This window comes from Prionailurus viverrinus, chromosome E2, assembly GCF_022837055.1.
Source record: "Prionailurus viverrinus isolate Anna chromosome E2, UM_Priviv_1.0, whole genome shotgun sequence".
In the NCBI taxonomy this organism is placed as follows: domain Eukaryota; kingdom Metazoa; phylum Chordata; class Mammalia; order Carnivora; family Felidae; genus Prionailurus; species Prionailurus viverrinus.
The window spans coordinates 18,726,763-18,747,207 of record NC_062575.1 but is presented as its reverse complement, the minus strand read 5'-3'; the positions used below and the strand labels follow the sequence as shown (position 1 = coordinate 18,747,207).

Here is a 20,445-nt window from a genome sequence, read left to right as displayed (position 1 = left end):
CTAAAGTAGGTCTAAATCCCAGCCCCGCTGGACGGTTCAGCATTTCTCAAGGAGGTTGATGGGAGAAGGGTGGTGGGAGAGTGGTTGCCAAAGGAGGCTCACTGGAAGGCTGCTTGCATATAACAGTTTTCACTTATATTATATCAGTATTTCAGATCAATAAAAACAGCCGCATTTTGAAAAGTCTTTATTTTTTATTTTGAGGTGGGGTGGGAAGGGACAAGACAGAGGGAGGGAGGGAGAGAATCCCAAACAGGCTCAATCCCGCGAACCCTGAGACCAAGACCTGAGCCAAATGAAGTCTGACGCCCAACCAACTGAACCACTCAGGAACAGGTAAATGTCTTTATGTTTTTTTTAAGTTTTTATTTAAATATTACTTAAAGTTGGGAGGCCTGGGTGGCTGAGTCCCTTAAGCATCTGACTTCCGCTCAGGTCGTGATCTCACAGCTGGTGGGTTCCAGCCCCGCCTGGGGCTCTGTGCTGACAGCTTGGAGCCTGCTTTGGATTCTTTGTCTCCCTCTCTCTCTGCCCCTCCCCCACTTGCGTTGTGTCTCTCTCAAAAACACTAAAAAACTTAAAAGTTACCTAAAGTTGAGAAAGTGTTATTTATATTTAATGGGGGAAGGGGATTGCTGGAGATGGTGGGGCTAATAACCACCCCTCTACCTTGCCCAGTTGGGCCCCACGACAGCCTCCGAACTCTGTCCCAAACTGGGACCTTCTCTCCAGCCTCCATTTGTTCGGCTGTGCAGTGGACATAATGAGTCTTCCGCAAGTTGCAGCCCACTGCCAGTTTTAAACCTTACTCTGTGTCCTCGAAGCGGGCTGGCTGGCGTGGGAGGTGGAGAAAGAGGCAGTGGGCAGCCCGGGCTGCAGCCGGGTGTGGGGCCGACACACCCGGCCTCCATCAAAGCTTTGGATAACAGAATGCCTCGGGGGAGTATGAATGGGGCGCCTCTGTTTCCAGTCGGGTTCAGATGCATCGCCACTGTTTTTTCCACTGCAGCCGCAAGGCACAAAACATTTTTCTTCGCGTGCTGCGGAGGCTGAGGAACGGGGTGGGTTTTTGTTGGTTCGTTTTTTGTTTTTTCCCCTCGAACCCGGAATCTGTGAGACAAGGCCTCCGCGCCTGCCGGGAGGAGCTCCAGAAAAGCCGAGGGATCGCTGGAAGGCATCAAAAAGGACCGGAGGGCGTTCGCCGGTGCCTCGACCAAGCCAGCCGCGGCCCCACCTGCGAGGGGGCGGGACCCTGCGGCGCCGGACCAATCAGCACCCACCTGCGCTCACCTGGCCCCCTCCCGCTCGCTCCCGCGGGCTGCTGCTTGCAAAGGGGAGCGGAAAGCTTAGCCGAGCGCTAGCCCGCCGTCGCGGCAGCTTCGTTCTTCTCTCTCCAGCCATGGGACTCCCTAATGGGTTTCTCGCGTCCCTCCTCCTCCGCCTCCTCCTCCTCCTTCAGGTACTCCACTGTCTTGCCCTAGCCCGGGCCGGGCAGTTCTGGCTGCGTGGGGTCCGCAGGCGGTGGTGGCGTCGGGGAGAGTGCGGGGCTGGGCTCTTTGGAGTCAAGGTGGCCCCGAAAGGCCAGTAAAGAATCTGGGGATGGGTATGCAGAAACCGGGCATGCCTGTGACCCGGCCTCCCTTTTTCCCCCTCTTCCCTCAGGCGCAGGTCTGCTGGCTGCCTCGCGTGGCCTCCGAGCCGTGCCGGGCGGGCTTCGGGGAAGCTGAAGTGACTTTGGGGTCGGGAGGCGCGGAGCTGGAGCCCGGCCAGGCGCCGAGGAGAGGTAGGACCCTCTGGGAGGTAGCCCCGTGGAACCACAGCGCGGGGGGTCGCACGTGGTCCGCCGCGGTGTGATCCGCGCGAGGGGTGTCCAGGCCAGGGCGGGGGACTTCTGGCGCCGCCGGCTCCGCCTCAGGTATGGAGAAGGCGCAGAAAGGCTCTCGGGGGCTAACGCGCGGGTGGATGGCGGACCGAGGAGGATGGAGAGCATAGCGCCCTCTGACGTCCAGCCCCTCTTTGCCCCTCTGCGGCGGCTTACCTTGACCTGCTTCGGGGTGCGAGGCGCCTGCGCTCCTCACCCAGCCTGGACGTGGGAAGCTCTCCCCCACTGGCCCCAGCAAAGGAATGCGCGGTCCACATTCCTCCCCCAACCCCCGCGCAGGTGTGGGGATGAGCCGTGCCCCGGGCAGCCCCCTTCGCCCCTCTCGGGCCCCCTTTGTGTACCGTGCTTTGTGTCTCCCGACAGACAGACCGGGTCTGTTTCTCTTCTTCGCGCTCCCCTCCTCCGCCCCCCTTCTTCCCCGCCTTCTGGAATGCACTCTTAACCCTGCCCTTCCCGGAGGGCCTGAGCCCCCGCAGCCTTCCTGGAAACTGGGCTTGGCACACCTGGGCTGGGGCCGTCACGCACTTGGGGACACCCCCGCCCCACCCCACCCCCGTGTTGAGACTGGAATGTTAGGGTACTTGGGGGAATTGGGGGGGGGGGGTCCCAAGCTGGAAGGTCTTGAGCTGAGGGGGCAGTGGTTGGGTGATCAAAGCATGTTTTTGATCACCCAGTTTACTTGTGTCTCCCTCTCCCCACCCCCACCCCCCCACAAGTTCAAAAACTGGAGAGTGGGGAGTCACTTTGGTGTTAGGAAACCCCTGCAGCTGCCGGCTGATGGGGGCCCCTTTCCCTCCATCCAGGACAGTGGGGGTTTCTCCACGGATCAAACCCAAGTTCTTAAAAAGAGCTATTACCCAGGATCCTTGGGTGGGGTTCCAGAGGATCCCTAACCTGTGAGATTGTTTAAGAATTTGTGTATGCATTTTCCAAGGGAGAGGACCTACAGTTTACCTGGCTTTCAAAACAACTAAAAACTGTTGCCACCTAGCATTAATCTAATGCCCTCGTCAGCATACCCCTCACCCCACATACAAATTTCCACAGTTTGAATGTTGGGGTGTCAGTGCTTAGGGGACAGATGGCTCTCCTTTGTTTCTCCAAAAGGGGACTGGGGTCTGGAGTTTGTGGGGGCCTCCCCCCCCCCCCAATAACCCTGCAGATTGACAAAACAATTAACACCCAGGCTAGGCCAGGCTCCTTAAACTCTTGGCTGTAGAGAGTCAAGCAGAGGCATTAAGAGGCCATGCCTCATAAACTTTAAATTCTTGCACATGGGTTTATTACTGACTGGCTAACAAACTGCAACTCAGCCAACCTGTAAAAATGTTACCTTGGGCAGGGCCCCAAATCCAATTCCGGCTCCCTGAGGAAGCTTTATTGCTAACCAGACCTCTGCCAGATCTGTACTCCCCCTCATTGTCAAGTTCTCTGGCTACAATCTCGTGGCTTTTGAGTGTTGACTGTGCCTTATCTTTCTTACTGAAGCAAGAAATATCAGATTAACTGTCACTTCACTAAGCTTGAGGTTGTCGAGGGGAAGCGGTGATCAGGTTTTCGATTTCATGGTCCGGTTGGCTGGTGAATGCTTCCCAGTGACGTCAGGCATTTTAAACCTTTTGAGAAAATTCTGCTTTCTTGGATGTCTGGTTTATGGTTGTGAAAATGGTGGGTTCATGCCAGGAGCACACCTGGGTTATAAAAAAAAAGGGGGGGGGGTTAATGTGCTTGGCTAACCTTGAGCCTCCCTGCAACATGACTGGTTCTTAGAGTGGTTTTCCTGTGAAATAGACTGTTGCCTTCTTTTTTAAGTAAAAGCAAGTTTCCCAGTCCAATTGGTCTCAACTAATTGAGACACCTCAACAGAAAATACTGGCATTTCTCTTCTTAGTCCTCAGTTGCTGACATCTTTCTACCTCCGCACCTCCACCCCAGGCTCTCTGTCCTCTCTGCACAGGATGGATCCAGCCATGTTGAAAGGGTTATCCTGAGGGTACATACAAACTCTCAAGTTTGGCCAAGCAGACAAGTTTCCTTATTGCTAAGGAACAATTGCCTCTGTTGTTCGCCCCTGGGTTATGAATATCACAGGTGTCTATGAAGTCGAGCTCAGAGAAATTATCTGATATAATTAATACCTTGTTTGCATGTGCACTTTCCTCTTCAAAGCACTTCCACAACTCTGAGCTTGCTTTGTCCTCCTGACATTCTCTCAAAGCTGGTAAGGTAACTATTAAACAGCTTGAGCTCTTAATCTCAGAGTTGGTACTTCAGAAAACCTGTAGCCCAGCCCTGCTGGAGGTTTTAAAGGTGGAGAAACAGGAACAGCTTAATGGATTCAGTTTGCTAGGCTGAACAGCTCATGAGCGTCCGTGAGGGTCACAAACATCACTTGTACCTTTAGGTTTATTCCCAGGACCTGATACTTCACAGGATGCCCAGTAGGTGTTCGCATGAATCATGACAATCTGCTGAAGGTCTATTTTACAAATGAAACCTGAGTGGTTGTGGCTTCACGAAAGTCATTACTACAGTGACTTGAATGGAAGTTTCTGACTCCTGAGTTCAGTGGCACTTTTTACTACCAGAAAGTGGGAAGTGGATGAAATGAAGTAGAATGTTGGGGCGCCAGATCCTAAAGACACCAGTTACCACCCCCTGTCCTAAGAGCAATTAATCATTTGTTCATTCTTATCGTAAGGTTTTCCAGAAACATTCCTGTAGGGAAACTGGCTTTGATACAGTCTCTAAGTGTCCTAGTGATGGGGCTTGGGTGCCTAGACTCAGAGCAAGAGGTTAATCTGGAGGAAGAGTTGGAATGTTCTCCCCACCCCCACCCCGCAGTCTGGGGGGCTGCCTTCAAGTGTGGTCTGGAAGCTAAGACAAAGAAGAGGTGGGAGGAAGGAATTTGCATGGTATTAGTACAGTGATTAAAAGTGATTGACCTAACTGTGGTCTATACATCATTAATGGCAAACAGTTGAGAGAGGCAGCTTAATTACAGTAAAAGAAACCCAGTACTTCATTACTGCCCCTCAGCAGGTTCAACTCACCCTTAGTCAGTGTTTGAGTAAGATTAAAGCTAACCCTCATTAGCTTCGGTAGGAAACTTCAAAGTTCAGTAATGAATCTGACTGAGCATGAATTCACTTCAAGATGGTTTGGCTATTTGAACTTGTGTAAAAATTGCCTTTTGTTTTGGGGCCTCCAGCCTGGGCCATGTCCTCTGTTTTTACATTTTGTTCTTTCAGTAAACGTATATTTAGCATCTGCATGTATCAGGCAGGATTCTAGAACTGCGGCTAAAAGCAGTTAACAAAACTAAGCTCCTGCCCTTGGGGAGCTTATAGTCCAATATTTCTTATGCTTACGATTGTCTTGCAAAGCAGGTGGTGGTAACTCCCTTTTGTTGTAAAAGAGGGTAAGCAACTTGGTGTGAGGTCACGGGGGCAGTCAGCAGTAAGGCCAGGATTTTAAATCCAGTGGGATTTCACAGGGCCAAATAAATCTGCCTCAGGAATGAATTATTTGGGAAATTGGGCTTTGAGCCTGGCTGGCTGCCTTCCTGGCTCAGCAGCAGACTGGGGTAGGTTGCTAAAGCCTGTTGCACATCACTGTTAGCTTGTGCTTGGGGAGCAGGTCCCAAACCTCTAATCTCCCTTCCCATTTCCTCACATGGCACTCTGTTCCTAGGTTACCCAGTGCAGGGTGCCCTCACCTCCCTGCTGTGTGATGAGGAAGGCATTGCTTACATTAAGCAGTAGGTTTCTAAGGCTGGAAACTATAGTTCTGCAAAGCATTTGGAGGATGATGGAGGAGCAGGAGGGAGAGAAGGACCTCCCCTGTCCAAATCAGTTGAGGCTTTGGTTCTGAGGCTGAACTGTCTCCATTCAGAGAATCACTGTTATTGAAGAATAACATAAATGGAGGAAAGTGCCCAAATGCTAAGTGTACAGCTCAATGAGTGTCACAGATTTAAAACACCCACATACCAAGATCAAGAAATAGCATTGTCAGCACCTCAGATGCCCCTTCCTGTTCTCTACCCTTCCCAGCAAGAAAACCACTATCTTGACTTCTAATACCACAGGTTAACTTGCCTGTATTTGAATTTTATGTAAAAGAACTGTACAGAATATCCTCTTGGGTATCGCACATTTTGTGAGATGCTTCCATAGTTCTGGAGGTAGTTGTAGGTGATTCTCACTGTCCTGTAGTATTCCATTATGTGACAATTGACACGTTTACTGTCGATGGGTATTTGAGGAGTTTATGGGTTTTGGCCATTATGACTGGTGCTGCTGTGAACATTATCGTTCCAGTCTCCGTGGACAGTCTCAGTGTACATTATCTGTTAGGTACATACCTGCGAGCATAATTGCTGGGTTAACTGAGGATTATGTGAGCATCTCAGTACTGTGGCTGTTGTACTGAGAAGTCAGCTTTTATTTTTGAGAGGGAGGGAGGGAGAGAGAGAGACAGACAGAGCATGAGTGGGGGAAGGGCAAAGAAAGAGGGAGACAGAATCTGAAGCAGGCTCCAGGCCTCGCACCGTCAGCACGGAGCCCGATGCGGGGCTCAAACCCACAAACTGTGAGATCATGACCTGAGCCGAAACCAGGAGTTGGATGCTTAACCAACTGAGCCACCTAGGTGCCCCACCCTTGCTGGATTTTTGATTCTCCCTTAGCACTATGCTAAGAGACAACAAATCTTATTATGTCTTTGGTCACATCCTTTGTGTTGAGGGAGAAATCCTTCCCTTTATTTGTCCTTAAGCCAATGCCTGTTATTGTCCCCCCAAATATAAAGGGAATCTGGAAATGGCCCTGGGTTTTTTAGGTGAGGGCTTCCTGGATGATGTTTATCCTGGACAGTGTATAAGTGGGCAACAGGTTCCTCACATGGATGAGGTGGTTAAATCTAGCTCCTGCCTCATTAGGGAGGCAGTGAAGTGTCTGAGACCCAAGGCCCAGCTGAGTGGTCATTCAGCCAACGAATGTTAGTAGATGTTCAGAGATGACAAAGACCCATAGCTCATTAACATCATGAGCTCCGCAATTAGAGGAGGAAGCAGATCAGCCACCAGGCAGTTTTAACTATGAATCTGACCTACAACAAGTATTTATTGAGCACCTACTAAGTGCCAGATACTGCTGCTCCAAGTGCTAGGGTTCTATTAATGAGGAAAACATGCACAAAACCCAGGCTTTGGGGGCCGTTTACCTGCTAGTGGAGAAAGATAGACAAAATAAGTTATATATATGTTTTTATATAAGTTATATATATGTTTATATATATATCACATGTTGTATATACATATGATCCAACAGGAAGTGAGGGAGAAAAAATATGGAGTCAGATAAGAAAGGCTGCTGACATGTTCTTGGGGGGACCTGAAAGAAGTGATGTCCACACTGAAGGCTGAGGAAGAATTCTGCAGGGGAGTTGGGGTATGAGAGGTAGCAGGGAGTGTTCCTGGCAAGGGAACAGCATGGGGGCCAGGAACTTAACTACAGTGAGTCTGGCTGGACCATGGAGTGTAAGGTGGGGAGAGGTAAATAAAAGAAGTAGGCAGGGCCCAGTCCAGTTTAGACTGCCACCCCATCAGGGAGGCAGCAAGGCACATGTGGCTGAAGTCCCAATTATGCCTTCATGGAAGCCAGAGTCGCTGAAGTCTCCTTTGGAACCAGGATGCTGGGCCCCACCTCCAGCATCTCTTCCTGACTCCCCTTCCCGGATTTTCTCAGACCTCGGGATGTTATAAGTCTCAGTCAAATTTCCCCCCTCATTTCATTTAGTTACCTGTCATTGCCAGGCAGCAGGGCTACCCGCAAGGAAGGGCTCAAAACAAAACAACCAAAAAAAAATCACAACCTAAATACCATTTACTGAGAGCTTACTGAGTTCCAGAGACTACGCTATGTACTTTATGTAATAAGCCCTTTAAATCTTCCTAAAAGCCCCACTGGGGGAGGGGTGAAATTGGCCCCATTTAGATGGACAGGAAACCTAGGCTTGTAACTTTGTAACCTATCCGAGGTCCCCCAGCTAGTGAATTGTGGAGGTAGAACTTGAACCCAGCTACCTCTCCCTGAGTGTGAGAGAGGGGAAGAGGTTGTGAGTCCTCTGACCCCAGACATGCTGAAGGAAGATGAGAAATAGTTAACTTCTGACCCAAGGGATTTGAATTCCTTTTCCCTCCACAGGCCTCCTGTTAATCACCAGGAGCTGGAGTTGGGGGGCGGGGGTATTTCTTTCCAGGACCCCTGGCCTCTTCTAGGATGTGGGAGGACAGGGCAGGTTCAGATACCAGGCCTGATAGCAAGCACTGTCTCTGACAGTTCTCAGAGAGAATCTGCCTTCTGGCTGGTTATCTTCTGCCTCTCCTCACCCCACCCCTACCCTCCCCTCCACCGCCACCCCCCACCTCCCCGCCACCCCCACCTCCCCGCCACCCCCACCTCCCCGCCACCCCCACCTCCCCGCCACCCCCACCTCCCCGCCACCCCCACCTCCCCGCCACCCCCACCTCCCCGCCACCCCCACCTCCCCGCCACCCCCACCTCCCCGCCACCCCCACCTCCCCGCCACCCCCACCATGCTCTGAGTGGAGGAGCTTGATATACTCTGCCTCCCTCCCCCTCCCCCTCCCCCAGCCAAATCTGGGCACCCTTGCAATTCTGGGTCACTAGAGCATCAGTGGTCTGCAAATTCCTCAAGCTGACAGAATCCCCTCTAGGCTATGGTAGTGGGTCTGGGGTGCTGGCATCCTGCTATGCTCTCAGTAAACCAAAATGCCTTATCCTGGAAATAAAGCCAAACAGACACCTTCCTTTCTCCCCTTACCCATCTTTGAACTCGGAATTCTGACTCTGTTGTCTGACATCCGAGGAGAGTGCTCAGAGCCAGGGCCCCACAGCCAGGAGGTGGGCAAGTTGGTGGCTGCTTTCCCTTCATGAGAGCCTCTCTAGGCTAAACAGAACTCCAGGGAGGAGAGATCTGTTCTCCACTGGGACCCCCAGGCATCTCAAGAGCTGGATGAGATCAGGCCAAGGAGGCACAATCTCAGGACCCTAACTTTTGCTTAAGAGCACATAAGATTAGTTCAGTGTTCCATCTCTCTTACCAAGAAAACTTAAACCTATGTGGAGGCTAGAAGTAGGTTGATCTTGCCTAGAGTTCTGACCTCAGGGTCTCATGTTAGTTTTTTTTTTTTTTTTTTTTTTTTTTTTAACATTTATTTATTTTTGGGACAGAGAGACAGAGCATGAATGGGGGAGGGGCAGAGAGAGAGGGAGACACAGAATCGGAAACAGGCTCCAGGCTCTGAGCCATCAGCCCAGAGCCCGACGCGGGGCTCGAACTCACGGACCGCGAGATCGTGACCTGGCTGAAGTCGGACGCTTAACCGACTGCGCCACCCAGGCGCCCCTGATGTTAGTTTTAGAAAGTCCTTGTTCCCCTGGAATTCATTGTGTCCAAGACTGCCTATGTATTTTTCTGAGATGATACCCCCCCCCCCCGCAAATTTGGCAAACCTAGCATATTCTACACTGTCCCCACAAACCCCCTCGCCGCCAGCCCACGTCCATTCAGTTCTTCAGAGTCTTGTCAAACCCAGTGGTGGGGACAGACCTGGTGGTGTGCATCTGGGCACAGGCAGGGGAAGATGGGGGTTCTCAACTTGGTTTCTTATCCCAAACTATGTGGTCTGAGGCAAGTTACTTTGGTCCCAGCTCCTCGGCCTTGAGGCTTTAACTGTCCTGTGTGTGAGAAGTGCCTTCATGTCCCTGGAGCTATGAGGAGGTGGACTGCTGACTGGTCACTAAGAGGGCAGGATTGGAGTGCTATGCTACTGTGCTGGGCATCTTGCTTAAGGCTGGCTGCCTTTTCATAACGAGTCTCATCTTGTTGTAGCTTCAGGCAGAGAGAAAAGATAGCTGCTTGTGGGCTCTTCGTCTACAAGCCAGAACAAGGTGCCAGGCCCACACCCTGCCCTCTCTTTGTGGAGTCGGCCTCAGCCAGACCTTCCCACCGGGGCTGCCTGACTTGCTATTTTCTTGTCTTTTATGGTCTTTTTCCGCTTCCAGAATTCTCCTGCATTCCCCAGCTGGGACTCAACCACACTCCAACTGGTTTACCAGTGTCTTTGGCCCCTGAGTCAGTAGTTTGCAAGCTTGGCTGAATATCAGAATTGCCTAGGGAGCTTTTTATTATTATCACATCCCCCTCCATATGTACCCTTTTATATTGTTTATTAGGGTTGGGCTGGTTGGTTGGATTTTTACATTAATACATGAATATATGTTCACTGTAAAGACCGTGTTTTTTAGTAAAATATGTAGCACTTAGTATGTGACAGGTACAGCTCTTACCATCTTATATGTGTTATATAATTATATTTGTGTGTGTGTGTGTATATATATATATATAATGTTTAATCACCATAACATGCTTGGGAGTAGGTACTATTATTATCCCCATTTTACAGATGAGGAAACTGAGGCCAGAGAGGTTGAGTAACTTGCCCAAGATCACACAAGTGGTCAATAGCAGAGCTTGGATTAAAATCTAACCAGCCCAGGGGCGCCTGGGTGGCTCAGTCAGTTAAGCGGCCGACTTTGGCTCAGGTCATGATCTCACGGTCCGTGAGTTCGAGCCCCGCGTCGGGCTCTGTGCTGCCAGCTCAGAGCCTGGAGCCTGTTTCAGATTCTGTGTCTCCCTCTCTCTGACCCTCCCCTGTTCATGCTCTGTCTCTCCCTGTCTCAAAAATAAATAAAGTGTTAAAAAATTAAAAAAAAAATTAAAAAATAAATAAAATCTAACCAGCCCAAGCTTTAACCACTGAATGCCACTGCCTCTCAATAGAAGCAAACCAGAAATAAACTCATGAAAGTTCTTCCCTTTCTCAGTTCTCCTGCCTAAGGATGAGCACATCCAATGGTTTAATGTGAATCCTTGTAGACCTTTCTCTTTAGGGGAAGCTTCTGTGTGCATTCAGGAATTTTTAAAACAAGAATTGGGAGGGGGGCTCCTGGGTGGCTCAGTCGGTTGAGTGTCTCTCTCACCACACTGCCAGCGCGGAGCCCAACATGGGGCTCGAACTCACAACTGAGATCATGACCTGAGCCGAAACCAAGAGTCGGAGGTTTAACTGACTGAGTAACCCAGGTGCCCCTGCAACTTGCCTTTTTAATTGAATCACAGGCATCTCTGCAGACTGTTAAATACACATCTATCTTGTTTTTAACAGCTCCATTGTCCTCTATGTGGTGGATATACATGATTTATTTCGCTAACCCCACTTTTATCTTTTGCAGATGTGGAAGTGGGGAGGAGTTAACATAAAAGTTGTAAAGTGTTTGGATTTTCAGAAATCTGACTGTCAGGAATCACCTTATTAGGAAAGACTGCTGGAGAAGGATGATCGCATGAATTGTTCATCTTAACCCCATTCAGATAAATTAAGCTTTTGAATAATACCTTTAAGATAGGCTTTGCAATAAGCTTAGTAAGGTTACTATGCTGTTTAAAAATCATTAGTTTTCACACCAACTATTGTTTGATGACTTAATTATCTGAATGTTTCAAATCATCAAAAATTTTAAAAATGTAAACTGCTTAATTCAGAAGTAAACTGTCAAAGCTCTTAGCACTTGCATTATTTTCCTTGGGTGTTGAGAGCTTGAAAATGTGGCATTCAGGGGTGCCTGGGTGGCTCAGTCAGTTGGGCATCTGACTTCCACTCAGGTCATTATCTCACGGTTTGTGAGTTCAAGCCCCACATCGGGCTCCCTGCTGGCAGCACAGAACCTGTTTCGGATCCTCTTCCCACCTCTCTGCCTCTCCCCTGCTCTTGCTTTTTCTCAAAAATAAGTAAACATCAATTAAAAAAAAAAAAGAATGAATTCCTAGAAGCAAAATTGCTAGGTCAAAGGACTTTGATAGTTCACTCAACAATTACTGAACACTTACCTTGTATCAGGCACTGAGCTAAGTGTTGAGATACAGTGATAAGCAAATCCTAACATAGTCTTTGCCTTTGGGCATATATTGAGAGTATTAAGGGAGATAGGCATTTAGATAATAACAAGTAAACATATAATTACAGTTGTAATGAGTTATACGGCAGGAAGTTACATAGAGCTTTCCTGAGAAAGTAAACTGCTTTGGGATGTGAAAGATGGTGGGAGTTAACTAGGTAAACTGGAGTGAGAGTGTAGGGAGACACTGTTCTAGACAGGGGGCTGCATGTGCAAAGGTCCTGTGGGAAGGGGGTTATGCTGTATTTAAGGAGAGTACTACTGTGACTAGACAGTGGAAACTGAGAGTGAGCGCATTAAAGAACAACAGTGGCACACCATGCATGAGTTTCAAACAAGGAAGTAATCTTATTTCATTTTCTCAAATGTATCATTTGTTGCATTTTTAAAAGATCCTTTTTTTAAAATGGAAATATTTGCACTCTCAGGGTAAATATGATGTGGTATGTACTAAAGTACCATGAGTAGAGATGAAGAGGCATAAGGAGTCTTGGTGATTGACTTGGAATCTGAAGGAGAGTCTGAAGGAGAAATGGTCATAGAAGATGATGACTCTAGCTAACCATATGCCAGGCACTGTGCTAAGTATTAACTCATTTAACTGACATAGATACTATTAGCATCATTTCATTTTATAGATGAGGAAACAAATTTGCCCAGAGTTGGTGGTGGAGCCAAAATTTGAGCCCAGGTACTCTAGACCCAGACTGAGCTGCTTCTGAGACCCAGATTTTGGGTTTGAGTACCTAAGTGCATGATATGTCATTTCTCTAGGAGACAGTGGAAAAGAACCATATTTAGTCTGAGATCATGGATTTGGTTTTTGACACACTGATTTCAAGTCACCTTTAAAACCTCCAGGGGGTGATACTGAATAAACAGATAAATGTGTTGTTCAGAGGAAGGATCTGGATGTTTGAAATCTTGATAACAGCTTTCGAAGTGCCCTCAAAAAGCCATTCCAATTGGCCTATTTCAGAGAAATGAGACAATTAGGAGCTTTTTTTTTTTAAACTTTTTTTTTTTTAACATTTATATATTTTTGAGACAGAGAGAGACAGAGCATGAATGGGGGAGGGTCAGAGAGAGAGGGAGACACAGAATCTGAAACAGGCTCCAGGCTCTGAGCGGTCAGCACAGAGCCTGACGCGGGGCTGGAACTCACGGACCGCAAGATCATGACCTGAGCCGAAGTCGGCCGCTTAACCGACTGAGCCACCCAGGCGCCCCGACAATTAGGAGCTTTAAAAAAAATTTTTTTTAATGAACATTAAAAAATTTTTAAAATAAAAAATAAAATGTTTGGATCTATATTCATACTGAGGTTGGTTTATAAGGTTTTTTTAAATACTATTTGTATAGACTTGGTAATAAACGTATCCTGTCTATAAAGTGAAAAAAAACATTTTTTTTTAGTGTTTATTTACTTTTGAGAGAGCTAGAGACAGAGGCATGAGCAGGGTGTAGGGGTAGAGAGAAAGGGAGACACAGAATCTGAAGCCGGCTCCAGGCTCTGAGCTATCAGCACAGAGCCTGATGCAGGGCTTGGACTCATCGACTGCGAGATCATGAACTGAGCCAAGTCAGATGCTTAACTGACTGAGCTCCCTAGGCACCCCCAGGAACTTTTAAAAACCAATAAACTGCCTTCCCAAGATTACCTCCAGATGATTCAGAAGAAGTGATGGATGGGCTAGAAGTAGGGGATCTGGATTTTCAAAAATTCTCCAGGTGAACCATTCAGCTATGATTGGGAACCAATGCTTTTAGCTACCAGACCCTTAATTGCTATCCCAGATGTCCCAAAGTGATAGCTAGGATCCCCGTTCTGGTATTGTTGTTGAGGGTGGGAATCATTAAGCCAGACAGCACACTTTATGCTTAATTCTGACTCAGCCCTATCCCAAACTCCAGGGTGCTGTGGAGTACAGCCCATCTTGGGTTTCTCTCTGCAGATTATAAGGGAGGACCCCCGGCTCCCAAGGGTAAGGAGGAACCTGAATAATGGAGCTCTTTGCAGAATTTTCAACAGAGAGACAAAGAGTTGCTAGACAGAACTGTTTGCTAGACAGAGAGTTGCTAGAAAGAACTGTTTTCTCCTCAACAATATGGGGTTACCATACAACTTTTCTAGTCAGGAGAGGGGGGAATCACAACGTCTCATTCTGATAAGAAATCAAAAACATGTTTAACTATGGAAAACTGGAAGATAAGCAAAATGGAAGCCCACCATCCATAAAGGACCTTTGTTGTTTCAAATGAACATTTTCTTTTTCTTTTTTTTAAATTTTTTTTTTAAACGTTTATTTGTTTTTGAGACAGAGACAGAGCATGAATGGGGGAGAGTCAGAGACAGAGGGAGACAGAATCTGAAACAGGCTCCAGGCTCTGAGCCATCAGCACAGAGCCCAACGTGGGGCTGGAACTCACGGACCGTGAGATCGTGACCTGAGCCGAAGTCAGACGCTCAACCGACTGAGCCACCCAGGCACCCCATCAAATGAACATTTTCAATAGATCTTCCAGGTCCGTTTCCCTAACCAAGTGTTCACTGATGCCTGATCTGAGGGAAAAGGCCTGAGTTCCACTCCACTCCTTCACTGCCCTACACTTCACCCTCCAGTCCCACTTCCCTAGCAATCCAGCTTCATCTTCTACTTCGGTGGGTAGGAGAAGGCTCCATGCTGAGGGCCTCTAGAGCTCCATTGGCCCCATCTGCTGGAAAACCCAGGTCCAAGATGAGCGGTGTGTTGAGGGGGCCATCTGCCAGGTATGGCAACACTCTGCCAGGGTCACGCTGTCGTCCAGGAGCTGGCTGTCTATGCAAAGCCCCTGCTGCCCCTGTAGCCGCTTTCCACCGAGTGCTTCCACTCGAGCACAGTACTTGATTCCTTGGCGTGCCCTAAAATGGTGATCTGGTAGTGATGAATCATCAGGAACACCTCTATAACAGCAAGTTGGCTAGCTCTGCTCTCAGCTTTTGGAAGGAGAGTCTAGGTCCTGAGGATGGCCTTGGGGACCCCTGGAGCCCCTTGGCTTCCCAGCATGCCTTATGGACTCTCCCCACCCACTCCCAGCTTCCTTTGCAGCTGCTCCCTTGACCCCATGTAAGTGCCTTAAGTTAGGTCTTGCTCACCCTCTGCCATCTTGGTTTATTTTGCTTCTGGGATTGTTGGTTCTGGGGATAGCTGGGCCACCTTACTGGTGCCAAGACTCAGCCCCATTCTCTTTCTGTGTCTTTTCTTCCCCCATCTCTCTGCTCTCTTTTACAGGTATAAAAATACTAATATTTTGGGGCGCCTGGGTGGCTCAGTCGGTTAAGCGTCCGACTTCGGCTCAGGTCATGATCTCGCGGTCCGTGCGGTCCATGAGTTCGAGCCCCGCGTCAGCCTCTGTGCTGACAGCTCAGAGCCTGGAGCCTGTTTGAGATTCTGTGTCTCCCTCTCTCTCTGACCCTCCCCCATTCATACTCTGTCTCTCTCTGTCTCAAAAAATAAATAAACGTTAAAAAAAATTAAAAAAAAATACTAATATTTTGTAATTGTCAAACTATGAATGACTGCATTGTGGGGCACCTGGCTGGCTCATTTGGAAGAGCATAGGACTCTTGATCTCAGAGTTGTGAGTTTGAGCCCTATGTTGGGTGTAGAGATTACTAAAAATAAATAAACATAGGGGCGCCTGGGTGGCTCAGTCGGTTGAGCAGCCGACTTCACTCAGGTCATGATCGCGTGGTCCATGAATTCGAGCCCCGTGTCAGGCTCTGTGCTGACAGCTCAGAGCCTGGAGCCTGTTTCAGATTCTGTGTCTCCCTCTCTCTGACCCTCCCCTGTTCATGCTCTGTCTCTCCCTGTCTCAAAAATAAATAAAACATTAAAAAATAATAATAATAAAATAAACATAAATAGATAGCTGTTTTGTGACCTGTTTTTTTTTTTTTTTTCTGAGCAGAGCAGTTTTTCTTTAATAAATGCTCTTTTTTAAAAAAAAGTTTTTATTGGGGCACGTGGGTGGCTCAGTCGGTTGAGCGGCTGACTTCGGCTCAGGTCATGATCTCACGGTCCGTGAGTTCGACCCCTGCGTCGGGCTCTGTGCTGACAGCTCAGAGCCTGGAGCCTGTTTCAGATTCTGTGTCTCCCTCTCTCTGACCCTCCCCCGTTCATGCTCTGTCTCCCTGTCTCAGAAATAAATAAACGTTAAAAAAAAAATCTTTTTTTAAATAAAAAAATTTAAAAAAAGTTTTTATTTATTAATTTAAGTAATCTCTACACCCAATGTGGGGGGCTCGAACTCAAGAGCCCAAGATCAAGAGTTGCACTCACTTCTTACTAAGCCAGCCAGGCACCCTATAGGTTTTCTTTCTTTTTTTCTTTCCTTCTTTCCCTCTTTCTTTCTTTCTTTTTAAGTTAAAAAAAGTTTTTTGTTTATTTATTTTTGAGAGAGAGAAAGACAGAGTGTGAGCAGGGGAGGGGCAGAGAGAGAGGGAGACACAGAATCCAAGGCAGGCTCCATGCTCTGAGCTGTCCGCACAGAGCCCGACGCGGGGCTTGAACCCACGCACTGTGAGATCATGACCTGAGCCGAAGTCGGACACTTAACTGACTGAGCCACCCAGGCGCCCCCTTTCTTTTTAACTTTTTAAAAAATGTTTATTTACTTTTGAGAGACCGTGAGAGAGTGCAAATCAGGGAGGGGCAGAGAGAGAGGCAGACGGAGGATCCGAAGCAGGCCCTGCGCTGACAGCAGTGAGCCCTCTGCAGGGCTTGAACTCACAAATTGTGAGATCACAACCTGAGCCGAAGTCCAATGTTTAACTGACTGCCACCCAGCAGCTACCCCCCAGCCCCCCGCCCATAGGTTTTCTTTTATGACATTGAATGCTGTAGGTGTGACCTTTGAGTGGCAGTGGCACACATACTTATTCTGTTGAATGTTAAGTGGTTGAGACTGACTTATTTTTTTACAATTTTTTTTTTTAATGTTTATTTCTGAGAGAGAGGGAGGGAGAGAGCATGAGCAGGGGAGGGACAGAGAGAGGGAGACTCAGAATTCGAAGCAGGCTCCAGGCTCTGAGCTGTCAGCACAGAGCCTGATGCTGGGCTTGAACTCACAGGGCGTGAGATCATGACTTGAGCTGAGGTCGGACGCCCAACCGACTGAGCCACCCAGGTGCCCCTAATTTTTTTTTTTTTTTTTTTTTTTTACAATTTGAGCAACAGTTATGGACATAATTGCAGGTATGGTTTTGTCCTGTCTGGGATGCTTTCTGGCACAATTCCTGGGCCAAAGGGCTTGTTTAAGGCTTCTTAATTGGCAAAAAGGTTGTGCCAATTTACACTCCCCTCCTCCCTAATAGTATATAGCAGCACCTGTTTCCAAAGTATTCCACAACACTTGTTCTTTTGTATTTCTTAGTGAACTTTTTTCTATATGTAGTTTTACTCAGGAAAATGCCAGAATCTTTTTTTCAAGCAATTTTGCATACTTACCCCAGAAAGCAGTGATAGCTATGAGCACATTTTTGCTTTATGAGCTAGGTCTATCCCTAAGCCAAGCCAGAATGGAGACTTGATTATCTTTCTTCCATCCCCCACAAGCTTCCTTTGGGCTGCAATACTTTAAAACTGATATTACCCTTCCATTCTAGTCAAAATGCCCAAAGATCAGCAGGAAACTGGCCAAGATTGATCACTTGAAGGACATTTTATTTCCCGAGAGATGGGTGGTTTTATTTTTTCAGAACACCCTGTAAGGTTGAACTTTGGGACAATATGGTACCTATGTGTCATGGCTGAGAAGACAATTACCTGCCCTTCAAGGGTGTTCCCTTGGCAGTTTGGAGGTGTCTAGGCAATTCGACCTAAAAGCTGGCCTGGGATGAATTCTCAGCCCAGTCCATCAGTTCCTAGAAGTCTACTTTAAAAGCTTTCTTTTGAAAGAGCACCTGAGTGGCTCAGCCGGTTAAGCATCTGACTTCAGCTCAGGTCATGATCTCACAGTTCATGGGTTCAAGCCCCGGTTCAGGCTCTGCGCTGACAGCTCAAGGCCTGGAGCCTGCTTCAGATTCTGTGTCTCCCTCTTTCTCTGCCCCTCCCTTGCTCGTACTGTGTCTCTCTCGCTCTGTCTCTCAAAAATAAACATTAGAAAAATTACGTAAAATAAATATTAAGAAAAAAGCTTTCTTTTTTTCAACAGCTCTTTTACCCCAAGGGACTCAACTGTTCTTCTTGACCAGCTTGTATAGTGGTGCCAGTTCAGGGTCTGAGGCTGGGCTTGGTAGGATGGTCTTTAGACAGGAGCTTTGAGCACAGGCCAGAGACTCCTGGTTCCCTTGGATGTCTTTCTATCTAGTGCAGATACACAGAGCTCTGATTTTTTAACTATTTGTCGGGAAGCAGTCTCAAGTTTCTAATCCCTTCCCCAACAATATTCTAGGAATTGTGTACTTAAGCTCAGGGCTGAAAGCTATCAATTTATATTGGTAGAAATACTGAACTCTCCATCAGGTTCATTGACTTTGTGATTCAGAATCTCTTGAGTCTAAAGCGGTCACATGACTTTAAGGTCCCAGGTGGGTGTGGGAGAGCTGTGTTTAGGTGTCTTTTCCAGTATTAGGATCTGAACTGTTGCCCCATGTGCTCATCAGTGCTCACCAGCTTTCCCCAGAAAGAGTCTGACACAAGTCCATTCATGCTCCCATGACTTGGCCAAGATGTGTGGCCTTGGGGAGCTAGGCTGCAGTCAGGAATGGGAATCAGCTTACTTCACTAGCTGTTACAAGGTGGGGTAGAAGGGGATGAGTGATGATGAGACCTGGTTTCAGATCAATTACCTTTTGAAACCAGTAATACAAGCCAGTGGTGCCAGGAACATCTGGGAGGAAGTTGTAACGATCTCCCCCAGGGCTTACCATTTACCAGCCTTTCTGTGACTCATGGCTTGCAGAAAAAAACTGTTCATGTTCCTACAGGTGCCTCTGCAAGTTTCCCTGGGCAGTTGAACTTGTCTGTTGAGGTCCCTGATAAACCACGGAGCACCCCTGCAACACAGTCCTTTCCAAATGCAGACCAAGCCAGCTCCCTCTTAGGCTCTTTCGTCCTGTGTATCTCCTCCTTGCTTTGGTGCTTCATCCCTCAGGTAAAGCATTTGGCTGTAGCTGATGGTTTCTCTGTGGTGTAGGGAGAGACTCAGAGTTGGAATCAGAAACCTCGATTAGTTGTGAGTAAGCTAGAGGTGCCTTTTATTGAGGGCTTGCTGTGGGTCAGACATAGTGCTCAGTGCTTTACAAACATTGTCTTACGTAATCCTCCCCAAAATCTTATGAGTTAGGTAGTCGCATCTCCATTTTTAGATGAGGAAACCACTTCCATATGCTCACACAATATGAATTTTTTTTATTTTTATTTTTTTTTTAGTGTTTTTATTTATTTTTGAGACAGAGAGAGACAGAGCATGAGCAGGGGAGGGGCAGAGAGAGAGGGAGACACAGAATCCAAAGCAGGCTCCAGGCTCCGAGCTGTCGGCACAGAGCCCGACACGGGGCTTGAACCCACGGACCGTGAGATCATGCCCTGAGCTAAAGTTGGACGCTTAACCGACTGAGCCACCCAGGCACCCCACGCAATATGAATTTGAGCCCAAGTCTTTTGGACTTGAAATCCCACATCATTTACTTGCCTTTAGGATTTGAAATCTGGTCCTACTGCTTCCTAGCTGTGGGGCCTCAGATCCTTCTGAAGCGGCTTCCTAAGGCACTTCAATTTCAGGCAGCCTCTTGTTTCCTGACTTGTGAGAATGGGGGCAGTAATAGCCACCTTGCAGGTTATTTTCTGAGGATTTGGATAGGAAAACACTTAGCCGGGTGTCTCCGGCAGAGTGGGTTGAAGCTTGTTCCTGCCTGCCTGAATCATGCCCCTTGATGTGCTCTGTATCTAACTGAATGCAGGTTAGAGCTGATGGGGCCAGGCCCTCTGACGCAACTGGAATATGCAGCCTGAGTGGGAGGCACGTACACTTGGAGTGCATCGCTGTTGACTTCTTGATTGTTGCACTGTCCTCTCTAACAATAGGACAGCCCAACTATAAATATTTGGAACCATATGATAATGGAAATGTGCCAGCACACAGGACACTGAAGTGTATTGTACATTTTGGAGGGCAGGGCAGATTTGGTAGAAAACAAGGAGAGGGTTTCTGGGTTCCTGGCAACTTTTAGAGTGGGAGGATTAAGGCTTCTTATGGGGGAGTCAGTCCATTAGCTGTTGGCTGGACAACCTGATAGGAGAGGATTGGAAAGGCTGATAGTCTCTGGTTAAGGGAAACAGCTGACAGACATACCTGGCCAGCGCTCTGCTAGCTGAAGACCTAACCTTAGGAAGAAGCCTGTTTTAAGAATGGGAAAAGTGCAGGGCACCTGGGTGGCTCAGTAGGTTAATCTACTTTGGTTCAGGTCATGATCTCACGATTCATGAGTTCAAGCCCCACATCAGGCTCACTGCTGTCAGCAGAGACTGCTTT

General features: G+C 47.9%; 1 protein-coding gene across 2 annotated transcripts in view; it reads left to right on the top strand.

Moving 5' to 3' along the window:
* Positions 1–506: 506 nt before the first annotated feature.
* Positions 507–20,445, top strand: part of CDH3 (cadherin 3) — a 47,980-nt gene continuing 28,041 nt past the window's right edge. The window contains exons 1-2 of one of the 2 annotated variants that reach the window (XM_047836722.1): positions 507–1,459; positions 1,663–1,783. In XM_047836722.1, coding sequence (XP_047692678.1) covers positions 950–1,459; positions 1,663–1,783 — 631 coding nt within the window. In that variant the 5' untranslated portion in view covers positions 507–949. Of the gene's footprint in view, positions 1,460–1,599; positions 1,784–20,445 lie in introns of those variants that run through there. The other variant, XM_047836723.1, reaches the window with a different exon arrangement.